General features: G+C 55.1%; 2 protein-coding genes across 2 annotated transcripts in view; one reads left to right on the top strand and one right to left on the bottom strand.

The window, feature by feature from the left end:
• DDX31 (DEAD-box helicase 31) overlaps positions 1-7,008 on the top strand; it is a 69,929-nt gene extending 62,921 nt beyond the window's left edge. The window contains 2 exon segments of the mRNA XM_081803837.1: positions 4,931-5,048; positions 5,050-7,008. Of these exon segments, the coding sequence (XP_081659963.1) occupies positions 4,931-5,048; positions 5,050-5,133 (202 nt within the window). The 3' untranslated portion in view covers positions 5,134-7,008.
• Positions 7,009-10,445: 3,437 nt separating this feature from the next.
• BARHL1 (BarH like homeobox 1) lies at positions 10,446-17,062 on the bottom strand. The gene is made up of 3 exons (XM_006744023.2): positions 16,597-17,062; positions 12,450-12,672; positions 10,446-10,740 (listed from the first exon to the last, which is right to left on the bottom strand). The coding sequence occupies exons 1-3, from the start codon at positions 17,060-17,062 to the stop codon at positions 10,446-10,448; spliced, it is 984 nt and encodes a 327-aa protein (XP_006744086.1).

The raw sequence follows: 17,062 nt of genomic DNA, 5'->3' as shown, positions 1-17,062 counted from the left end.
CCAGGCTTTTCTTCCAGCTGGGGGGCTTGCTTCCCCGCAGAGTCCTTGGCGGGGGGCGATCTCACCGTGGCTCTGGGTCATTTGTTTATATGCAGAATCTTTCAGATCAGAGAAATAAGTACATTTGACTACTCCTTCTGTGTGTCTGTTTTAAGAGAAAAATCCATCACAAAATCAAGCAAACTAACAGCCAAAAGGAAAGAGGTTTTGATGGGTAAAGATTAAAATACTTTGATTTTTCAGCATAGGGCAAAAATCTACCATTTGATTTTTTTTTCCTAAAATATACTTTTTTTCTGATTATAAAAATAATACATGTTTATTGTAAAAATTCAGGAAATAGAGAAAAGCTTTAAAATCACCCATAAACCCACAATCCAAGTTAACCTTGAATCACATCTTTTATGTCCTTCAGACTTTCTCTGCAAGTGTACGTATTCGGGTCTCTTTGTATCTATAATGAAGCTGAACAAATGTGAGTTTTTAAACTGCTGTTTATCACCTGAGTTATCCAGCCGTTAACATTTAAGATGCACTCTATCAGGGGCTCCAAGGGTCTCTGAGATTTTGAGATAACATGTATGTTGTCTTGTTATTAAAAGTATTTCGGGATGCCTGGGTGGCTCAGTCCGTTAAGCGTTCGACTCTTGTTTTCAGCTCAGGTCATGATCTCAGGGTCATTGGATTGAGCCCCTCACTGGGCTCCGTGCTGGGCATGGAGCCTGCTTAAGATTCTCTCTCCTCCTCCCCCTGCCTCTCCCCTTATACAAAAAAAAATTCATGAAGAGACTTCTGGTTTTGATGACAACTTAACAGCGTGGTGGTTAAGTGTGCAAGTCACAGGGTCAGATTTTCAGGGCTGAACCCCCAGCTCTTCTGTCACTGGTTTGTGACCCTGGGGATGCTGAGGGTACCTGTGTCCTGGGGTTGTTGTTGAAGTAAATGAGTTAATACCTGTCGAGTGCCAAAAACAGTACCTGACCTACCCTAGGTGCCATGTGAGTGGGGGTAGTAGAATTATTACAGCCACACGGCCAGGCCGAAAATCTTGGATTTAAGACTTGTTTACCTTTAAATCCCTTCACCACCCGTGTAAGTTACATGTTGTGTCAATATATTTGGTAGGCTTTATTAGTGTTGGCCACCATCATCCTCCCCATCTCTTCAAACAGCACCTGCAGGAAGTGTTCTGAAAGTTAGAAAGGGGGTGACGGGTGCATTCCGAGTCCCAGGGAGGGGGCAGGTTTATTGTCCAGTGACTGTCTTGGATAACTGGAAAGCTGTTGGGGAGAAATCGGTAAACCAGAAGAAACTCTCTATGGAATTAAGGCAGTAGCAGACTAAAAGGTAGTATGCTTGAGCATTTTTCAATGTGAGGATGAGGAAGACTTCTCTAAGCCTGACCCTAAAGTGATAAAATGGAAAAGAAAACATCAATTGGCTTGACAGTACGTAAATAAAAGAAAATAAAGTGAAACACTCTGTCCTGCAAAAGGACACCACTAACACAAGCCGGAGCTGGGGTGGCCCTCTGTGAGTCTGTCCATAAAAGCTGGGAGGAGGTCCTGAGGCCCCTCCTCTGCAGCGGTCACCCTAGCGGGCATATTGATTTCCTAATTAGGCTGTGATTTCACCTTATTGGCAGGGAAAGTGGCATCTGCCCATCCTGCCGGGTAATCCAGCCTGGTGACCGAGGGGGCTCATTCAGCCTTCACTACAAGGGAACTCCCTGTGGTTAGATAAACTGATCTGTTGCTTAGTAACTGCAGGATTACTCGGGTGGACCGGGAAGTGCATTCGGAGAGGGGTTTGAGTATTTGGAGGGCAAGAAGGGCAAGAAAGTTGGCGAGTCCCTGGGAGAACTGCAGCTTGGCAGGAGAAGGAAGTGAGAGCCCACATGCACCCAGCGCGGGCCTGGGTTGAGAACATTCCACCTTCCCATCTGTACTTTGCCTTCTCGGCCCTGGGCCTCAGAACAAAGGAACAGCAGACAGCGAGCTGGCCAAGGGGCAAGATGGGTCCTGCTGCTCCAACAGCAGGGGAGGCTCCTGCAGGGTGACCCTGAGGTCCACGTCCTGAGGAAGGGGTCTGGGTCTGAAAGATCAAACCCTGCTTGCTCTCGGGACCACCAAGAGCCTTGGAGTTTGGGTTTGGGTCCCAGGTTCAAAGTACATAGACTAGAATGAGATCATAAAATAATTAGGACATTTTGAGATCACCAAGCTCCAGGCTTAAGCAGGACCACCTCCGAGACGCACTTTCAACAGTGTCCTCTACCACAGTATGGACTTGAAACTCCTTCATAAACATGCCCCCTCGGTGGCACCCCGTACCCAGCAGACGGGGCCTTCTGCCGCCAGGAACACCCAGCTGTGTGTGTCTGCGAAGGGACAGAGAGTGCGTGTGTGCATCTGCCTGCCCGTGTGGCCCCTCTGGTGGTACGGTCTCTGCCCCGGCTGCAGGACCGCCGGGAGGGGGGCACGGGTACAGCGCCGGGCGCCCTTAGCCAGGAGCGTGCCGCTTCTGCAGTTGGCGCTTGCCCTGTGGGCAGTGAGGGGTCAGTCGCCCCGATCGGATTCTGGTTATTTACTGTGCGTTAGCAGGGGCAGGAGCAGCCTCTGAGGCAGTAGAGCCTATGCTGGGGAGGATATTTTGACTGAAATTTTGCATATTTTGAAACTCAGGTTGTTACGTTTAAAATTATACACATTGTGAGTACCTGGCTTCAAAAGGGGAAGCAGCAGCATTTCTTCCTGTCAGAACCTTTTCACTCCGTCTGTCATGTAACCCGACTAAAAATAAACTACAAGCACCAGAACTGACAGCCTTCAGTTTGGAACAAGCTCTCAAGTGCAGGCCTGGCTCCTGCAGCTTCCCAGCCCCACTCCGGACCCCCGAGGTACGGCCGTCCGCTGGGGACAGCGGGCCGCCCTGCCCACCCCGGGCAGGACCTGCGGAGTTAGAATGCGTGCCCTGTAGGAGAGGGGGGTGCAACCACAAATGCCCTGGCCTGCCTCCTGTGTGGCCTTCGGGGAGTTGCTTGGCACCTCTGGACCTCAGTTTCCTCGTTTTTAACTGCTTGACCGAACTCCACATGGCAGGTGGCAACCTGTGTGTCTGTTTAACCCTTACAACACCTATGAGCTTTGTTCTAAGTGTCCTCCCATTGTTCAGATGGGGAAGCTGAAGCCCAGTTCCACGTCGTTCAGCTAACGAGCGAGGTTCCAGGCCAGGCACCTCCATCACCCCCGCCTCTCCTCTTAGCCATCCAGATTCAGCCCCTGTCCCCCTTGTGTGACCCCAGGACTCCCCCATGTCAAATTGTGGTTATTTGTCTCCCCTGATCCTGCTGGGCCTTCCTGATTGTTGGCCCCAGGACCAGCAGCCTGGTGGGAAGCGCGTAGGCTTGAGTCCCTCTGATGTGTTTGCGTCTCTGCTTCTGCACCTGTGAGCTAGATGGTCCTGGGCAAGAATAGGTTCCTCGTCTGTGACAGGAGGGTCCTGTCACACCACCCTCGTCCTGTGGAGATTATGTGAGCTCATGAACCCAGGAAGCACTGTGCTCTGTACCCCTCACTCACTGACGCGACCATGCACTGCTGATAGACTCCAGCCCTTAAATACTGGCTCCTCGTTATCCTCAAGTCTTCGTTTTTCCCAACAAAGGTGACTGTGTTTCCCCCCTGTGTGTCATGGTAGAAAGCCAGGCTCTGCCTGTGCCGCGGGCTCAGCCGCCCCACGCCTGCGCCCCGCCCCGCCCCGCCCCGCGCAGGGTGCCTGTAATTAGGCGTGGTTGTCTTAGCCTAGGTGCGACGCCGTCACACGATTCTACAGCCTTTCATCATCTGTTTATTAGCACAGCATTAGTTCTGTTGCTAATTCTTGAGTTTTAAAGGAGTTCCGTTATGTTTATTTTGACCACAGCTTTAGTCCAGTTGGGCTCTGATTATTACAAAGGAAATGTTGTAACTGTAAGTCACAGAGGGTGACATGTGCCTTCTGTAAGAACCCCAAGACACCATGTTACCCTAAGACCCTGCCATCGGGGGGTTGAGGGAATGGCCCACGTAACACTATGGGTTTCTCTTGTTGTTGTTGTTTTGGCGAAAATCCTGTCTTAGGAAACATTTACTATTCATTTTCATTAATCATTCTTCCTGTGTACAGTTGAACTTCTACAAATTTCTCCCTCAGATCTTCTGATCAAATGGTAAGGCTGCTGTCTCTTGAAAACAAGTCACTAGTATTCAATGTCTGAGATTGATTTTCAGCCTTTGGCACTTACTTTCCAAGTGGGTTGGGCAGGGAGACCCCCTTGAGCCGCACCCACGTCTGTGGTCCGCTCCGGCCGCCGTGTGGACACCGACCACACCGCCCCAGCACACCCTGGCCTTGGGGTTTTCAAGGTCAGCAGTACTTCCTGGAGTCTCCTCAGCCAGTGAAGAGGTGAATGTGACTGACACCCCAGCCTTCCCTGTTTGGCCCCGTTGGAAGGAGGCCGGTGACTTTGAACTGCGCGGGCCGCACTTGCAAGGAGCCGCTCACCGCGAGCTCTCACCGCCAAGTGTTGTTGAGTTTTAAGGCGGGTTTTTTCCTCATCCTTTGGCAAACTGCTGTATCACACACTTCATTTGCCATCAGAGTGTGAGTGTGTATCATTCTTTTTTTTCCATGAAAACAACATAGAACAAAGCCTCACTTTTAAAAATGCCATGATATTTTGCCACCGTTATGAAAATCTGTCAGCGCCATATCTAATCTTCTGGTGCATAGAATATCAAAACAAGCACTATTGAAGGGATTGTACTTCTGTTAATACAAAAATGTCAATTCCACAGCCTCGGAACCGGCTGCTCTCAGCCTCTTTCCAAATGGGAAAGAAAAAAAATAATAAAGTTTCTTTTCCCCCTCTGCTGTTACTGTTCTTCAGGCCTGACCTTCATAAGAAGACCCAGAGTAAACACCGCCTTGCTGAAATCTTGCGTTCCGAATTCTCAAGTGGAATGGAGGCCGGCGTCGCCAAGGTCAAAAAGCAAAACAAACACGCAAGAGCCCGGCAGCCAGCCACGCAGCACTGTCCACAACCGGCGCCCAGCCTCGGCCATGGGAAAAACTAAGAAACGCTCCCCGTGAAGCAGAAAAACCTGAAGAGACTTACTGGGGGACAACAGGAGTTCCCAAAACAGTTTTCGTTTTTTTTGTTTTTTTTTTTTAACTCTGCCTCCACACACAGGCCTGGGGCTTGGGGTGGATCCTGGAGGCCCCAGAGGCCGGGGCTGGTGTCCCGTCCTTGTCAGGAGCCTTGTGGGAAGGAACGGTGCCACTTTTCCCTGCAGACGGTGTCCCTGACCAGGAGAAGCCACAGGCCTCACCCTGGGGTGAGGGTGGGGCTCAGCGTCGTGTGGGCGAGCCAGTTAGTTCTTACCTTCTGTGAGATAGCTTATACTTTGTGTTTCCTCCAGCAGAACCGTCTTGGCTCCAGGGTTACAGGTGCCCTGCGGCCTCTGGCGAGGGCCTGGTGGTGCCGGCATGGGCAAGGAGGCCTCTTCGTGCCTCGGGACAGGGTTCTGTCTCCAGGTTTTCATTAGCTGCCCTGTATTGATGCACAGATTAGCGTGCATCTTGTAAAATAGGATTGTAAGGACTGGAATGCAGTTTGTGAGAGCGAGAAAAACCACGAGCTCGTTTTCTTGATGTACGAGTGCTTTGTGGAAAAGGGCCCGGCAGGCTTGGGTGTGGGTTGGAAGGCTCCCGGGCCCTCCCGCTAGCTGCTCCGGACCCCAGGTGGCATTCACGCACGTGGCTGCCTTGTTCGTGGCCACGGAAAACTTCTCTCGCGGCTCATGGATGTACTGGCCCCTTTTTTGTTTCTTTATTTTTGTTTACCATTGCCTTGGAAGTCAAAGGGCACCAGTCTCCCGAATGTTTTCTCCCACCGAATCCCACCTTGTCTTCAAGTCTGGGGTCTGGGGTTTTTTGTAGTGTGGCCAGGCCTCAGCTGCCCCTCCCCACTGTGTTTCTCTGGGAGGTTTGAGAGCCCCCCCCCCCCAACTCCCCACTCCCGCCCCGGGCGTACTGATTGCCCAATAAGTGTCCAGCTGGGACGCAGGGGATTCCAGAGGGGAGTCTGCCAGGACAGGTGCTCTGTTGGCTCCACTTTCTCCTGTTCTCTTTCCCACCTTCCTCCTCCTCCAGTTCCTGCAGAGGGAACCGAGGCCCCACTTCAGTAAACCCTCCAGATCCCACAGCATCGAAGTGGCTGGGAGCGGATTGTGAGAGTTGCAAGGTGGCCGTCTGCGGGGTCCACGGAGGGGTCGGCGCCCTCCCCTCTGTCCCTCTCTGGTAGCCAGGGTAGGGCAGTCGGCTGATACCCACACCAGAGGCCCCCCGGGGAGAGGGCCAGCAGGAGCCCAGTGAGCACTGATCCTCCACAGGGGGAGAGTGTGACCTCCTCCGATCGGCTGTCACATACGAATTCATAGGGACGGTTGGTGAAATTTCTAACAATAATGATAATGATAAAGCCCTACAGCACATGTCAAGCTGACTTGGGGAAATCTGCCACCGTTCTTTTACTTCAGAGTGTAATGGTTCACAGGATTTGGGTGAGAAAAGGAGGCATCAAACTTGAGAGACAAAACCCAGCTGTGTGAAAAACAGGATTAATGCCAGTGATGGGGAAGGATCAAAGAGAAGCCCTGCTCCCCGCCCCACACCTCCCATGTACTCATTCCAAGAGAGATCCAGTCCGGGTTCTGCATTCCTGGGGGAGCCGTGCTGGGACCTGCCCTGCAGAGTGTGTAAAGGACCATGATTCCAAGGTGGAGCTTGTGCTTAATCTGCTAACGCTTAGGTTGAGGAAATGTTTCCTGCCATGGATGCTTTGTGGGCCTGTTTCTAAGCAGAATCAATATATTACCCCCAGTTAATAATGAAACATGGATTTAACAGATTTAGGGTTAATATTATCTAAATTTAAATAACCTTAAAATAAATCTCTTTCTCCTATTATGGCTTCTGACAGATTATACATTTCAGGCATCAGTTAGGCAAAGCTTTAGCCTAATTCCACTGTACATATTCTAATTTTGTGTGTATTTTTAATCGTGCCTCTGATTTTCTGATTTCCCAAACTTACCTATTTCTCTGTCGCAAGCCTGATCCCCGTATTTAAAGTCACAGAGAATTGGGACATTGCATGGAGTGTTGCAGCCTAAAGCATTTTCCCCTTGGCTTGTCGCATGCTTGTTTTGCATCCAAAACATCTTCGTGTTTGTAGCTCTTAGTGGTTGCATTTCTTCAGAGGGGCCCACGTTCCCACGCACCAAAGGGCAGAGAGCCCTTGGCGAGTGATTAAGTTAGTGTTGGTGCACACAGCATCTTCCACTCTTGGAGAAGCACAGAGCCAACCAGGTCTCAGCAAAGGACATTTTGACAAAGCCCAGTGGATTCCTTTGATTTTTTTTTTTTTTTCCTTTCCTGTAGTGAAGGGAGGTGAGATTTAGGGAAGAGGGGAGTAAATGAGAGCCCCTTAAGGCAGGTGCATCCCAAACTGCTAGTGACCTTGCTAGTTAGCACTGCAGCCCTCAACATGGAGTCAGAGAGAGCCATTCGAATCCAAGCATTGCTTCCATGACACAGAAATGTAAAGCTTTTTCTACTGGAGAAGTGGCCCTGCTTGGAAAGGGCGCTTCGTGGCTCTTGTTAAATTGCCTACGTGACTACCCCACCTCATGTCTTAATCTGCTCCCACCATAAGAAGAACTCCGAGCAAGGCCTGCCTGTGTGGGGGCAGTGGGGCACCCTTAGAGTCAGCTGGGCTCCTCCGAAGTTTCCAGAGCCCTTGTACAAGGCTCACAGGGGAATCCAAACTTCCTTTAAACTTCGCTGCCCTGACCCCGCTGCGCCTAGGTTTGTAAGGGACTGGGGTGGGCCGGTGGAGGAGCAGAGACGATGCCTCCTGGGAGCCTCTGCTATTGTTCTGCCCGCTGGGGGGCTTGCATTCATTCTTTCTTTGTATTTTAAAAAGAGTTCACACCCAGCCCCTGGGTTGGGAACAGAGAAGCCAACTGAGCCTTCTAAATGGCTGAGAGCAGAAGCCCACCTCACGGCAAAGGTTGTAAAGTTATTACAGATGGGAATTGCAGGACAATTTAAAATATTGCAATTATAAACTTGTAGGGAAGCCTTGTTCTTCATTAATGTAAGCTATGAAATCGCCTCTGAGGTACAAGGACAATTACATAGTTGAGAATGTGTCTGCGATTTACACTGCCGCTGTGTAAATGTAAGGGCGGTTGCTCTGGTCTACCTCCTTCACTTTCACAAAATGAAAAGCACACCAGTGCAAGTTGTCCTTTGATAGATTTTTAATATGATTTTAAAGAGTTTTGTTTGGTCTCATTCTTATTCAATGAGATTAATTTAAAGCACTTATCCCCTGGGCTTAAGTCAATCCATGTAGGATTTCGGCTGGGTTTGTTGCATGGGGGGTTTTGTTTGCAGGAGGCTATGAGAGACTCCTTTCCCACTTCATTAACCCTGAGTTGGGGACAGTCTCCCCTCGCCCCCCACCACAGCCAGAGCTGGGGATTTACCAACCCCCATTCACATGCAAAAGAACTCGAAAGCCGAGAGGCTCCTTGACTTAATTAGCTGCTGTGCATTTTGCAAAATTAGAATAATACCCTCACCATCCCAGGAAAGAAAAGCAGTGGGGCCCGGGGCGGGGGGTGGGGGGGGCAGGAAACTGTAGCAGGGTCTGTTTGGGGGGGGTAATTTAAACATGCCCTCCACCCCTCCCCCGAGGAGGCAGCCCTCTCCCACAGCAATCCTGCCACAAAACTGGAGGGGGCTCCGCTTGCGGGGCCCCAAAACTTCCCAGCCCTGGGCCTGTCTTCTGCCCTGAGATTCCAAGCTGCAGTTGGTGTGTGGGAGGGGAGCACCTGCGCCCACCTCCCCTGAGAGGGAACGGCCTCAGGAGGAGACCTTGGCCCTTTGAACATGAACTGGAGGCCTCCAGTCTGGCTGGAGCCTTAAACCCCCCTCCCCTGAGATCCTGGAGCCGCAGGCTGGGGCATGGGGCCGACGCGGGGATTTGGCTCCCCTCTGGGTCTCATCTACGTACTCCCGGGGTAAAAGGGGGAAGTGAGAAGATGCGGGATTGGGGGGTTACCGATGTGGCGTCAGGCTCCCAGCGAAGGCTCGTCGGGGTCCTGGCGGCGTGGGGCCGGAGTCGCCTCAGGGCCCGGGAGCGTCCGGAGCCCGAGCGCGGCCGGGGCATGGGGCGGAGGGGGCTGGCGGGGGAGTAGCCTCGGAGCCCATCTGTCGGCCCCGCGCCCAGTGGGCCGGTCACCAGCTGCCGGCGCCCTTGTTGCGGCCAGATGAGCCGGCTCAGCGAGGGCACCGCAGCCCGGCCCGCAGCGGAGCAAGCCCAGGCACTGACCCCCGCTCCGGCCCCCGGGACCGGCTGGGAGCAGCAAGGAACCAGATGGAGAAGGGGGGTGGGGTTGGGGAGAGCAGCGAGCTCGCCTCACTGTAGAGACAGGAAGACTGAGGCCAGGGAGGGGAGGCCCCTGCCCGTGGAGGCGAGTCCAGTTGGGGCCCCTGCCCCAGACCACAGCGCCAAGGAAGAGAGGTGGACAAAAATATTTCCTTATTGAGGATGGAAGGAGGCCAAGTCCCAGAAGGGGAAAATGGATCTTAAGGAGGGGTGGGAAAGAAGGGCTGAGCGCGGACAGGCGCGTGGTCATTTGTAAGAAGTTTATTTCGACATTTAAAAAAGAGAGAGAACCCGAGGGCCTGGCTGCCCCCGGACGGAGGCTGGAGGTGGGGGCTGGGGGTCGGGGTGGTGGGCAAGCCCCCTTGACCCCTTCCTGCCTCGCCTGGGAAGGAAGAGGGCACAGGCCACAGACTCATTGATTCACGGACACGGTCACGGGCTCATGGGTCACGAATAAATAACTTCATATACACTTTGCACACCTTATGTACAGCTCTGCCGCGGCCCGGGCGCTTGGAGGAGGGCTCCACACTCCCCTCCGCCTGTCGGGGTGCGGGGAGAGGGCTGGGTGTACAGCTGGAGCATGGAGAGGGGGAGCGGGAACGAGTGCAGCGTCGGGGTCGCCCTCCACCTGCTCCCAAGGAGGTGCAGGGGGGCGCCTTGGGGAAGCTGGCGAGGGGTCGGGGGTCCTGTATGTACATCCTGCGGGTGGAAGTGGCTCCCTGATGGCGTGGCCGGGACGGAGCACGCCGAGGGGGGTTAGGGAGACTCAGTCCGGGTCCGGGCCTCAGTAGACTTGGCATAGGGCCCTTCGGGGGACGCTGGCTGGGACTCCAGGGAGGGCCGGCCAGGGGGCCCCGGGGAAGGGGCGTTGAAACCCCGCGCCCCCCAAAGGGCAGGCGGAAGGGGCCCACGCAGAGCCCCGGGGAGGCGGGCGGGCGGTTCACCGAGGCTGCGCGGCGCGCGGGAGGACGCCGGCCAGCGGGGGCAGCGGCGGGGGCGGCTCGCTGGCGCCCTGGAGTCCGTGGATGAGGATGCGGGGCACCAGAGGTCTCTGCAGGGCCGGCGGCGGCGCACTGGGCCCGCGGTACAGATACAGTGCGGCGCCGGGATCCAGGTTGGAAACTAGGCTCTGTGGGTAGAAATAAGGCGACGGGAACATCCGCTGGAGCGCTGAGTAATTGCCTGCCTCCGCCAGCAGCTCCAACCCGACTGCCGTCTGTCGCTTCCATTTAGTCCTAGGGACCGAAATAAACATGTACGGCGGGGTCAGGGCTGTGGCTCCGAAGACCCCTGCCCCTCACGAGTGCTTGGCCCAGAGTGCCTTCAGGGAGGCCAAGAAAGATCACACGGGTTTGTTAATAAATAATGGGGTGCCAGGCACCGTCCTCAGGTGTCACATGCATCGGCTCCTGTAATCTTCCACCGGCCTTTCGTGGCTGTTATCCCTATTTTACAGATCAGAAAACTAAGGCGTTGGCCAGTTTTGAAGATGGTCTCCAAAGAGGCAGAGCCCAGGCTCTAAGCCAGCTGTCTGACCCCAAAGATGGGGTTCTAACCTCACCACACTCTGCTCCGAGGATCGAGGATCTCAGGATACACTTGGAGCTGGGTGTTGGGGCTGCGCACACCAGTCCTCGTATCTTAGGAAGTCGACCCCCTGGGGGAGGATGGAGGGGACCGGGGGTGGGGGGTGGAAGAGGTTGGTCAGCTAGCGGTGGAAGGGGGCTCTGGGCAGCTGAACCGCCACCCTGGCAGATGCAAACACCTCCAGGTGCCCTGTTCGGCGGAGCTTCTGTGGAAGCAGCGCGCAGGCCAGAGTCGGCAACTAGAGTATGAGTACCCGCTGCACACACCCTCTTCGCCACACCCGCTGTCCCCGGCACCCAGCTCCCAGGCCAGGGAGGAGCCCTGTGGCCTGTGGGGACCTGAATTCAGAGACCACCAACCGAGTGTTGGCCTGGGGTTGGAGGAGGCAGGGAAGTCGAGGCCATGCTCGTTCGTTGCCTGAGCTTTAGCTGGGACTGTTGGGTGCACCTGGCCGGCGAGGCTGGGCCAGCCGGCCGCGGTCCTGCCAAGGCAGGGACCACACCAACCGCGTTTCCCTCCCTGAATTATTCATCATCATCATAATTGTGTAATTACTGTAACGGGCCTTAATTATTGATGCCCCGAGCAGTAATCGGTATTTATTATTAATGGGGAGACGTGTTCTGAGGCTTGTTTATGGAACGCACAATTCCAGCCTCCACTGAGTGTGAGTGTGATTGTGGGTGTGTGTGACTGTGTGAACTGTGTCAGTGTGTGTGTCTGTGTGTGTGTGCGTGACTGTGGATGTGTGTGTGAGCGATTTCGTCCTGTGACGGTGCTGGGGAGGGAGATTAGGAAGCACCAGGTTCTAGACCAGTGCCTGCCAGTTTCCAAAGCACCCTGTCCCCAGGGAGCCAGAGCTGGGTCTGTTCCTTCCTCCGGTTTCAGGACTGTAAAGGCTGAGGTGGCCAGAAGAGCCCCTGGAGAGCTCAAACAGCCCCCTCCAACATACACATCAGATGCTGCGCCCTTGTTCCTCCCCCCCTCCAAGACATTCTGGATACTGAGGCCACCACCCTTCCCCTGGTCTGGCATCCTGCCCTCCTGCTGGGAGAGCTCAGCGGCCCCAAGAGGGGCTAAGGCTGGTCCTGGTGGGGAGGGTAGGACCCTGGCTGGGGTAGGGGCAGGCCCATGTGTCTGTCCTCCTGTCCTGGAGGGGGATGACAGGGCACTGGAGACCGAGTCCAGTCCTGTCGCTCTCCCTCATTGTGGACTCCCCGCGAGGCCTGAGTTTTCTTTTACAGAATAGGGAAATCGCAGGGGTACCAGGCGGTGCACTGGTGGGTCCCACGGAAGGGCAGTTAGGAAAGAAGGGGGGCCCTCTACGTCCCCACCCCACCCCGCAGCCAGGCCTCACCTCCGGTTCTGGTACCAGGTCTTAACCTGCGTGTCGGTGAGGTTGAGCGAAGCGGCGAGCTCCATGCGGTCCTGCACGCTCAGGTACTTCTGCCGCTCGAAGCTGCGCTCCAGCTGCGCCAGCTGATGGTCAGTGAAGGCCGTGCGCGCCTTGCGGGGCTTCTTCAGGCGCACTGGGGGGCTGTCCCGGGAGCTGGAGATCTCGCGGTCGCCCTCCTCCTTCACTGCGGAGACACAGCGGTGCGTCAGGGCCCGGCCTCGCCGCCTCCCTGCCGGCGCCCTCCTTGCCCCAGCCGCCCGCTGGTCGGCCCCGTTCGTGTAAACGCGGCTCCTGACGGCGGTGGCCCCGCCGCACTCAGGCGCGTGGGGCCGCGGCAAAGCGACTCAAAGGCGGGACCTCCCGGCCCCCCAACGCAGGGCGTGAGCCCTGACGGAGGAGGAGGAGGATTGACACCTCCGGGGACAAATGATCCAAAGCGAGAGAACCCGACCCGCTCGCTCTCCGCCGCGCTCCCTGGAGGGATCAACGGAGTAACCGTGCCGGAGCCGAGCGACCGGGTGGAGCCGCTGGGGGAGGGGAGGGGCCCGTGGGTTCCAGCGGGTGGGCTGCGTAGGTGCGCGCTTCCGTGGTGCGGGTCTGAGCTCGGAATCCGCAGCCCGATTTTCTGGCCGCGTGCGGACCCTGAAGGGAGGAAGCTGAGGGCCGGCATGTGGGGAGAAAAACCCGCGTGGAGAAACAAAAACCTGTTCATCCCGCAGCGAATCATTGTCCTGAGAAACCAATAACTGGCCGCGTGAGATGCGACGCGGGAGTGCTCGCCTCCGCCGTCCCTAAGCTACCTACAGACCGGGGTGCGGAGGGCGGCGCGGGCCGGGAGCGCGAAGCTCTTGGAAAAACAAGCGAGGCGTTTGCCCCTCGGATGCGCGCGTCGCCGTGGTCCGTGTTTCCTGGTCAATACGACGCTCATGGTCGTGTGTTTGCGCCCCACGATCGGGACACCCCGGCAGGGGCCCTGCTCTTGGCCCAAGAATGGCGGGGTGGGGGGCGTTTCTTTTTTCCCCCAGGCACCTTCGTTTGGGGTCGACTGCACGGAAAACGCACACTTGATAGAACAAGCTCAGCGATCTCCCTCCTTCTCTCCCTAAAGTGATGATACAACCCAAAAGACCACGTCCCCAAAACTGGCTGCGCGAGCTGGGGCTTCCCCTCTCTTTTTCTCTATTTTCCTTTATGGTGAGTTTCATTGTGCGGGGCGTTTGCAGTGACAGGGTTCAGCCGAATGCAAGTTGATTTCTCTCTGTAGGAAACAATAATCCGGTTAATTGAGCCACTCGGGAGCAAGACTTTTCAACCGGAAAAGGCAGAGGTTCTCGTCCGGGAGGGCTCCGGCACCGGGTGCGCGGAGGCAGACGAGCAGGGAAGGCGCTGGCTCGGCGGAAGCCTCGCTGGATGCCTCCCTCCTGTCTCCACCAGGCTCTCCCTGCCCTCCCTGAGCTGGGGCCACGCTGAGGTATGGCCACCTCAGGAGGTGTGTTAGGATGGGCGAAATCTGAGTTCTGTCTGTGCCGGAAGGTGAAGTTGAAACGAGTGTGGGGAAACAATTACTCAAACCTCAAACTTGATATTGTGGAAACCTTACTCTTTGGTGGAGCTGCCGGGACTGACTGTGGAAACCCCCAGCTTCTTAGGGCTGAGGTGGGGGATTGAGTTTGTGGTGTCAGGAAGAATACTCAGGCGTTTCTCTAATCCCTCTTTGCCACAGGCTGGATGTGCACTGGGTGCCTCTCAGCCTCAGCCTCTAGGACAGTCTCAGCCCAGTGGGGCCTCGGACTCTGGTCTGGAGGCCACATCTCAATGCTCCAGAGTTCCAGGCCCACCGACCCAGCCTGCTCCGAGCAAAGTGCTGGCTCGATTTCTTCACGGACATTGGCCCTAGCAGGCAGGACCTAGCGGCAGACCGCCTGACTTCAAAGACTGGTTTCAGTTTCTTTCAGTGTGATGCTTGAGGAGCCTCTGATGCCAAAGACTCGGGATGGGGCTGACCTTCCCTCTGTACCCTCCTTGGAAGAAATTGTTCTTAGCATGGGAGGTGGATGGGGAGTTGAATTGCTCAGATGCCCACCCCGGCTGGCTGGCTGGCTCGCTCGGTGTGTTTCTGTCTCCACAAGGCTTCCTAATTGGGGCCCTGAAAAACTCGCCTGCACGTTGGAGAAACGCTCCAGACATTGTCTCAGCGGTGGCTGTTCCCGTTTTTTTCTTCTACCCTGGAGCTTTGTAAGTGCAAAGGCAGCTGTGCCTAGGGGCGGGGGGTGGGGGAGAACTTCACCCCCCTCTGCTCCAAACCTATTTAAGTGATATGGGGACAGCCGGCCCTCATCACCTCCCTGATCAGATATCATCAGGGACAGGAGAGGAAAATTGATATTCCAATTATCCTAAACGAAATCTCGTCTCAAAATCCCACCTACGGGCAAAGAAATAAAAGGAGACAAGAGCCAAACTCTCTTTCACCTCCACCGGCACCAGCCGTTGGCATGCCGTGTTGGGGATTCTCACCCCTTACTCTAACCATAAAGCTGGGGTTTTGTTGAGGATTATTAATAATAAACCACTATGTTATAAATATATATTTACATTGCCTACCCCGCTCCCCCAGCACCTGTCTTTCTCCAGGGCAAGTTTTCTTTGCCTCTCTAAACAGGCCCCAGGGGGAGGGGCAAGGGTCGCTGGGCCACATGCCTCTGGACCTCCTTCTTGGCTTCTCTAGCCCAACTGGCCCTTTCTCTAGGCACAGCTGGCCCAGCGAGGCCGAAGGAGACTCTCCGCAGTTTGTGTGGGGAAGTGGAGGGCAGTGCGATGTGGAGTGGGGCCCCAAAGGGGTTTTGGTTTGTGGTCAGGGCCTGTCCACAAATGAATTGTTGGTTGGGAGGAGAGTGTTAAAGTGAGCTTCCCTAAATTCTTGTGAGGACTTAGTACAAATAGGGTGGAGCAGGTGCAGGGCTCCCAAGACAATAAAGAGGTTGCCTTTATTAGGGAAGTTTTGTGTCATGAAAAGCGTTCCCGGAATTAATTGTAATTCTGAAAGAGCTCTGAGCAGCCTCTGCCAGCCCCTAGTTTTCTGCCGGATGGGGGACACAGGGCTCTACTCCCTTGACACCAAAAGACTCCTTCCCCTCCTGCCTCCTGACTTCTTCCTAGCAAGAATTTTGCGCCTCTGGCCTCACCAAAGAGCTAAAGTGGCTAGGGGTGAGAAAGAAAATTAGGGACTCTTTCCTTCTTTCCTTCCCCCCTTTCCTCTTAATCCCAATCTCAGCTTCCTGGTCAAAACCAATGTAAAAGGAAAAACAACAACAAAAAGACTCACAGAGGTGGAAAGGCAAACGAAGGGGCAGCAACTCCAATACTGGGGAAACGGGGCTGGTCACTCGCGAGTCTCTGGGTCCCACACACTACACAACCTGAATTGGCTGCTCGATGCACTTGAAATCAAATTCAGTGAGAACCGTGGGGTGGGTGCAGGGTCCTCCCCTCTCGACCAGACTTCTGAACCTGCTCCCAGTCAGCTGCCCCCAGCTGCTCTTTCTACTTTGAAGTGAGCCTTTCTTTTGCATGATTCCCAGGGCCCAGATCACACTGGGCCCAACGGGAGGGAAAGCTCAGTTCCTCTTCCTGCCTGGAAGTTCAGATTAAAGGAGAAAATTCTGACTGTTCTTAAGGCTCCATCTGAAATATCCTGCTAGGTTTTCACTCTTACAAAAGGGCATTCAAGCAGAACCCTTTGGATCTTGCATTGCTTCTGCAAGATTTTTTCCCAGAGAACCACTAGCCCAATAGGAACCTGCTCCTGCCCACCAGTGCTGCTGGGAAAGTGGTCCCAGGTGAAGTTTAGAAAGTTCGCTTTGTGCATTTTGGGGAATCTCTCCTGGGACACACAGTGTCCGTCTTCCACTTTCTCTGCTGGGCTCTGCTGCTCAAAGGCATAGCCACGGGGCCAGCTGAAAGGTTCAGACAAGACCAAAAGGTTCAGCCTGGGCCCCTAGGGAACTCCAAGTGAACACGTACATGTCCCTGTATGCTTTTAGAAATATAGCAGTTCTTAGAAATGTAGCATGCCCCCTCCCCAAGTTTTCTCCCCCTGTTTTCTTACCTTTATACTCAGAGTCCGACGAGGTGTTACTGCCACTTTTGTCCAGCTTGTCTCTAAAGTCCTCCCCAGCCTTGGCCACAAGACGGCCCCCAGGCTCAGGGGCGGCCGGCTGCCCGCTGCTAGAGTAGGGTGCACAGGCCGCTAGTGGTTTGCAGTCGGCAAGGATGTCCCTGATCAGAAAGGAGGAGGTCACGGTGCGCGACTGGGCTGGGGCTGAGAGCTGCCCAGGCTGCAGGTGGGAGTCCAAACCTGGGCCTGATGCCCCGCCAGGCCTCGGGGTGCCCGTCTCCAGACAGTCCCTTCCTGGTGAGGCTGGTGAAGAGCAGTCGCTGCTGCTCTCCGAGCGCGGACTCAGCTCCAGGGGTGAGCGGCAGTCCCCAAGCAAGGGGTCCCCCTTGGGAAGGGCGGGGCTGCCCGCGCGGTGGGAGAGAATGGAGTCGATCCCAAAGCCATTGGAGCCTTCCAT

This window comes from Leptonychotes weddellii, chromosome 14 (assembly GCF_054177405.1).
Source record: "Leptonychotes weddellii isolate Sample4059 chromosome 14, ASM5417740v2, whole genome shotgun sequence".
NCBI classification, from domain to species: Eukaryota; Metazoa; Chordata; class Mammalia; order Carnivora; family Phocidae; genus Leptonychotes; species Leptonychotes weddellii.
The sequence above is the reverse complement of the archived record's forward strand: the minus strand, read 5'-3'. Positions and strand labels throughout refer to the sequence as shown.

Excerpts from the sequence above, each read along its gene's own strand:
- BARHL1 (XM_006744023.2), bottom strand. The coding sequence starts at position 17,062 with ATGGAAGGCTCCAATGGCTTTGGGATCGACTCCATTCTCTCCCACCGC. Across the intron at positions 12,673-16,596 it reads GTCGGACTCTGAGTATAAAG|TGAAGGAGGAGGGCGACCGC; the intron begins GTAAGAAAACAG and ends GTGTCTCCGCAG. Across the intron at positions 10,741-12,449 it reads ACCTGGTACCAGAACCGGAG|GACTAAATGGAAGCGACAGA; the intron begins GTGAGGCCTGGC and ends TTCGGTCCCTAG.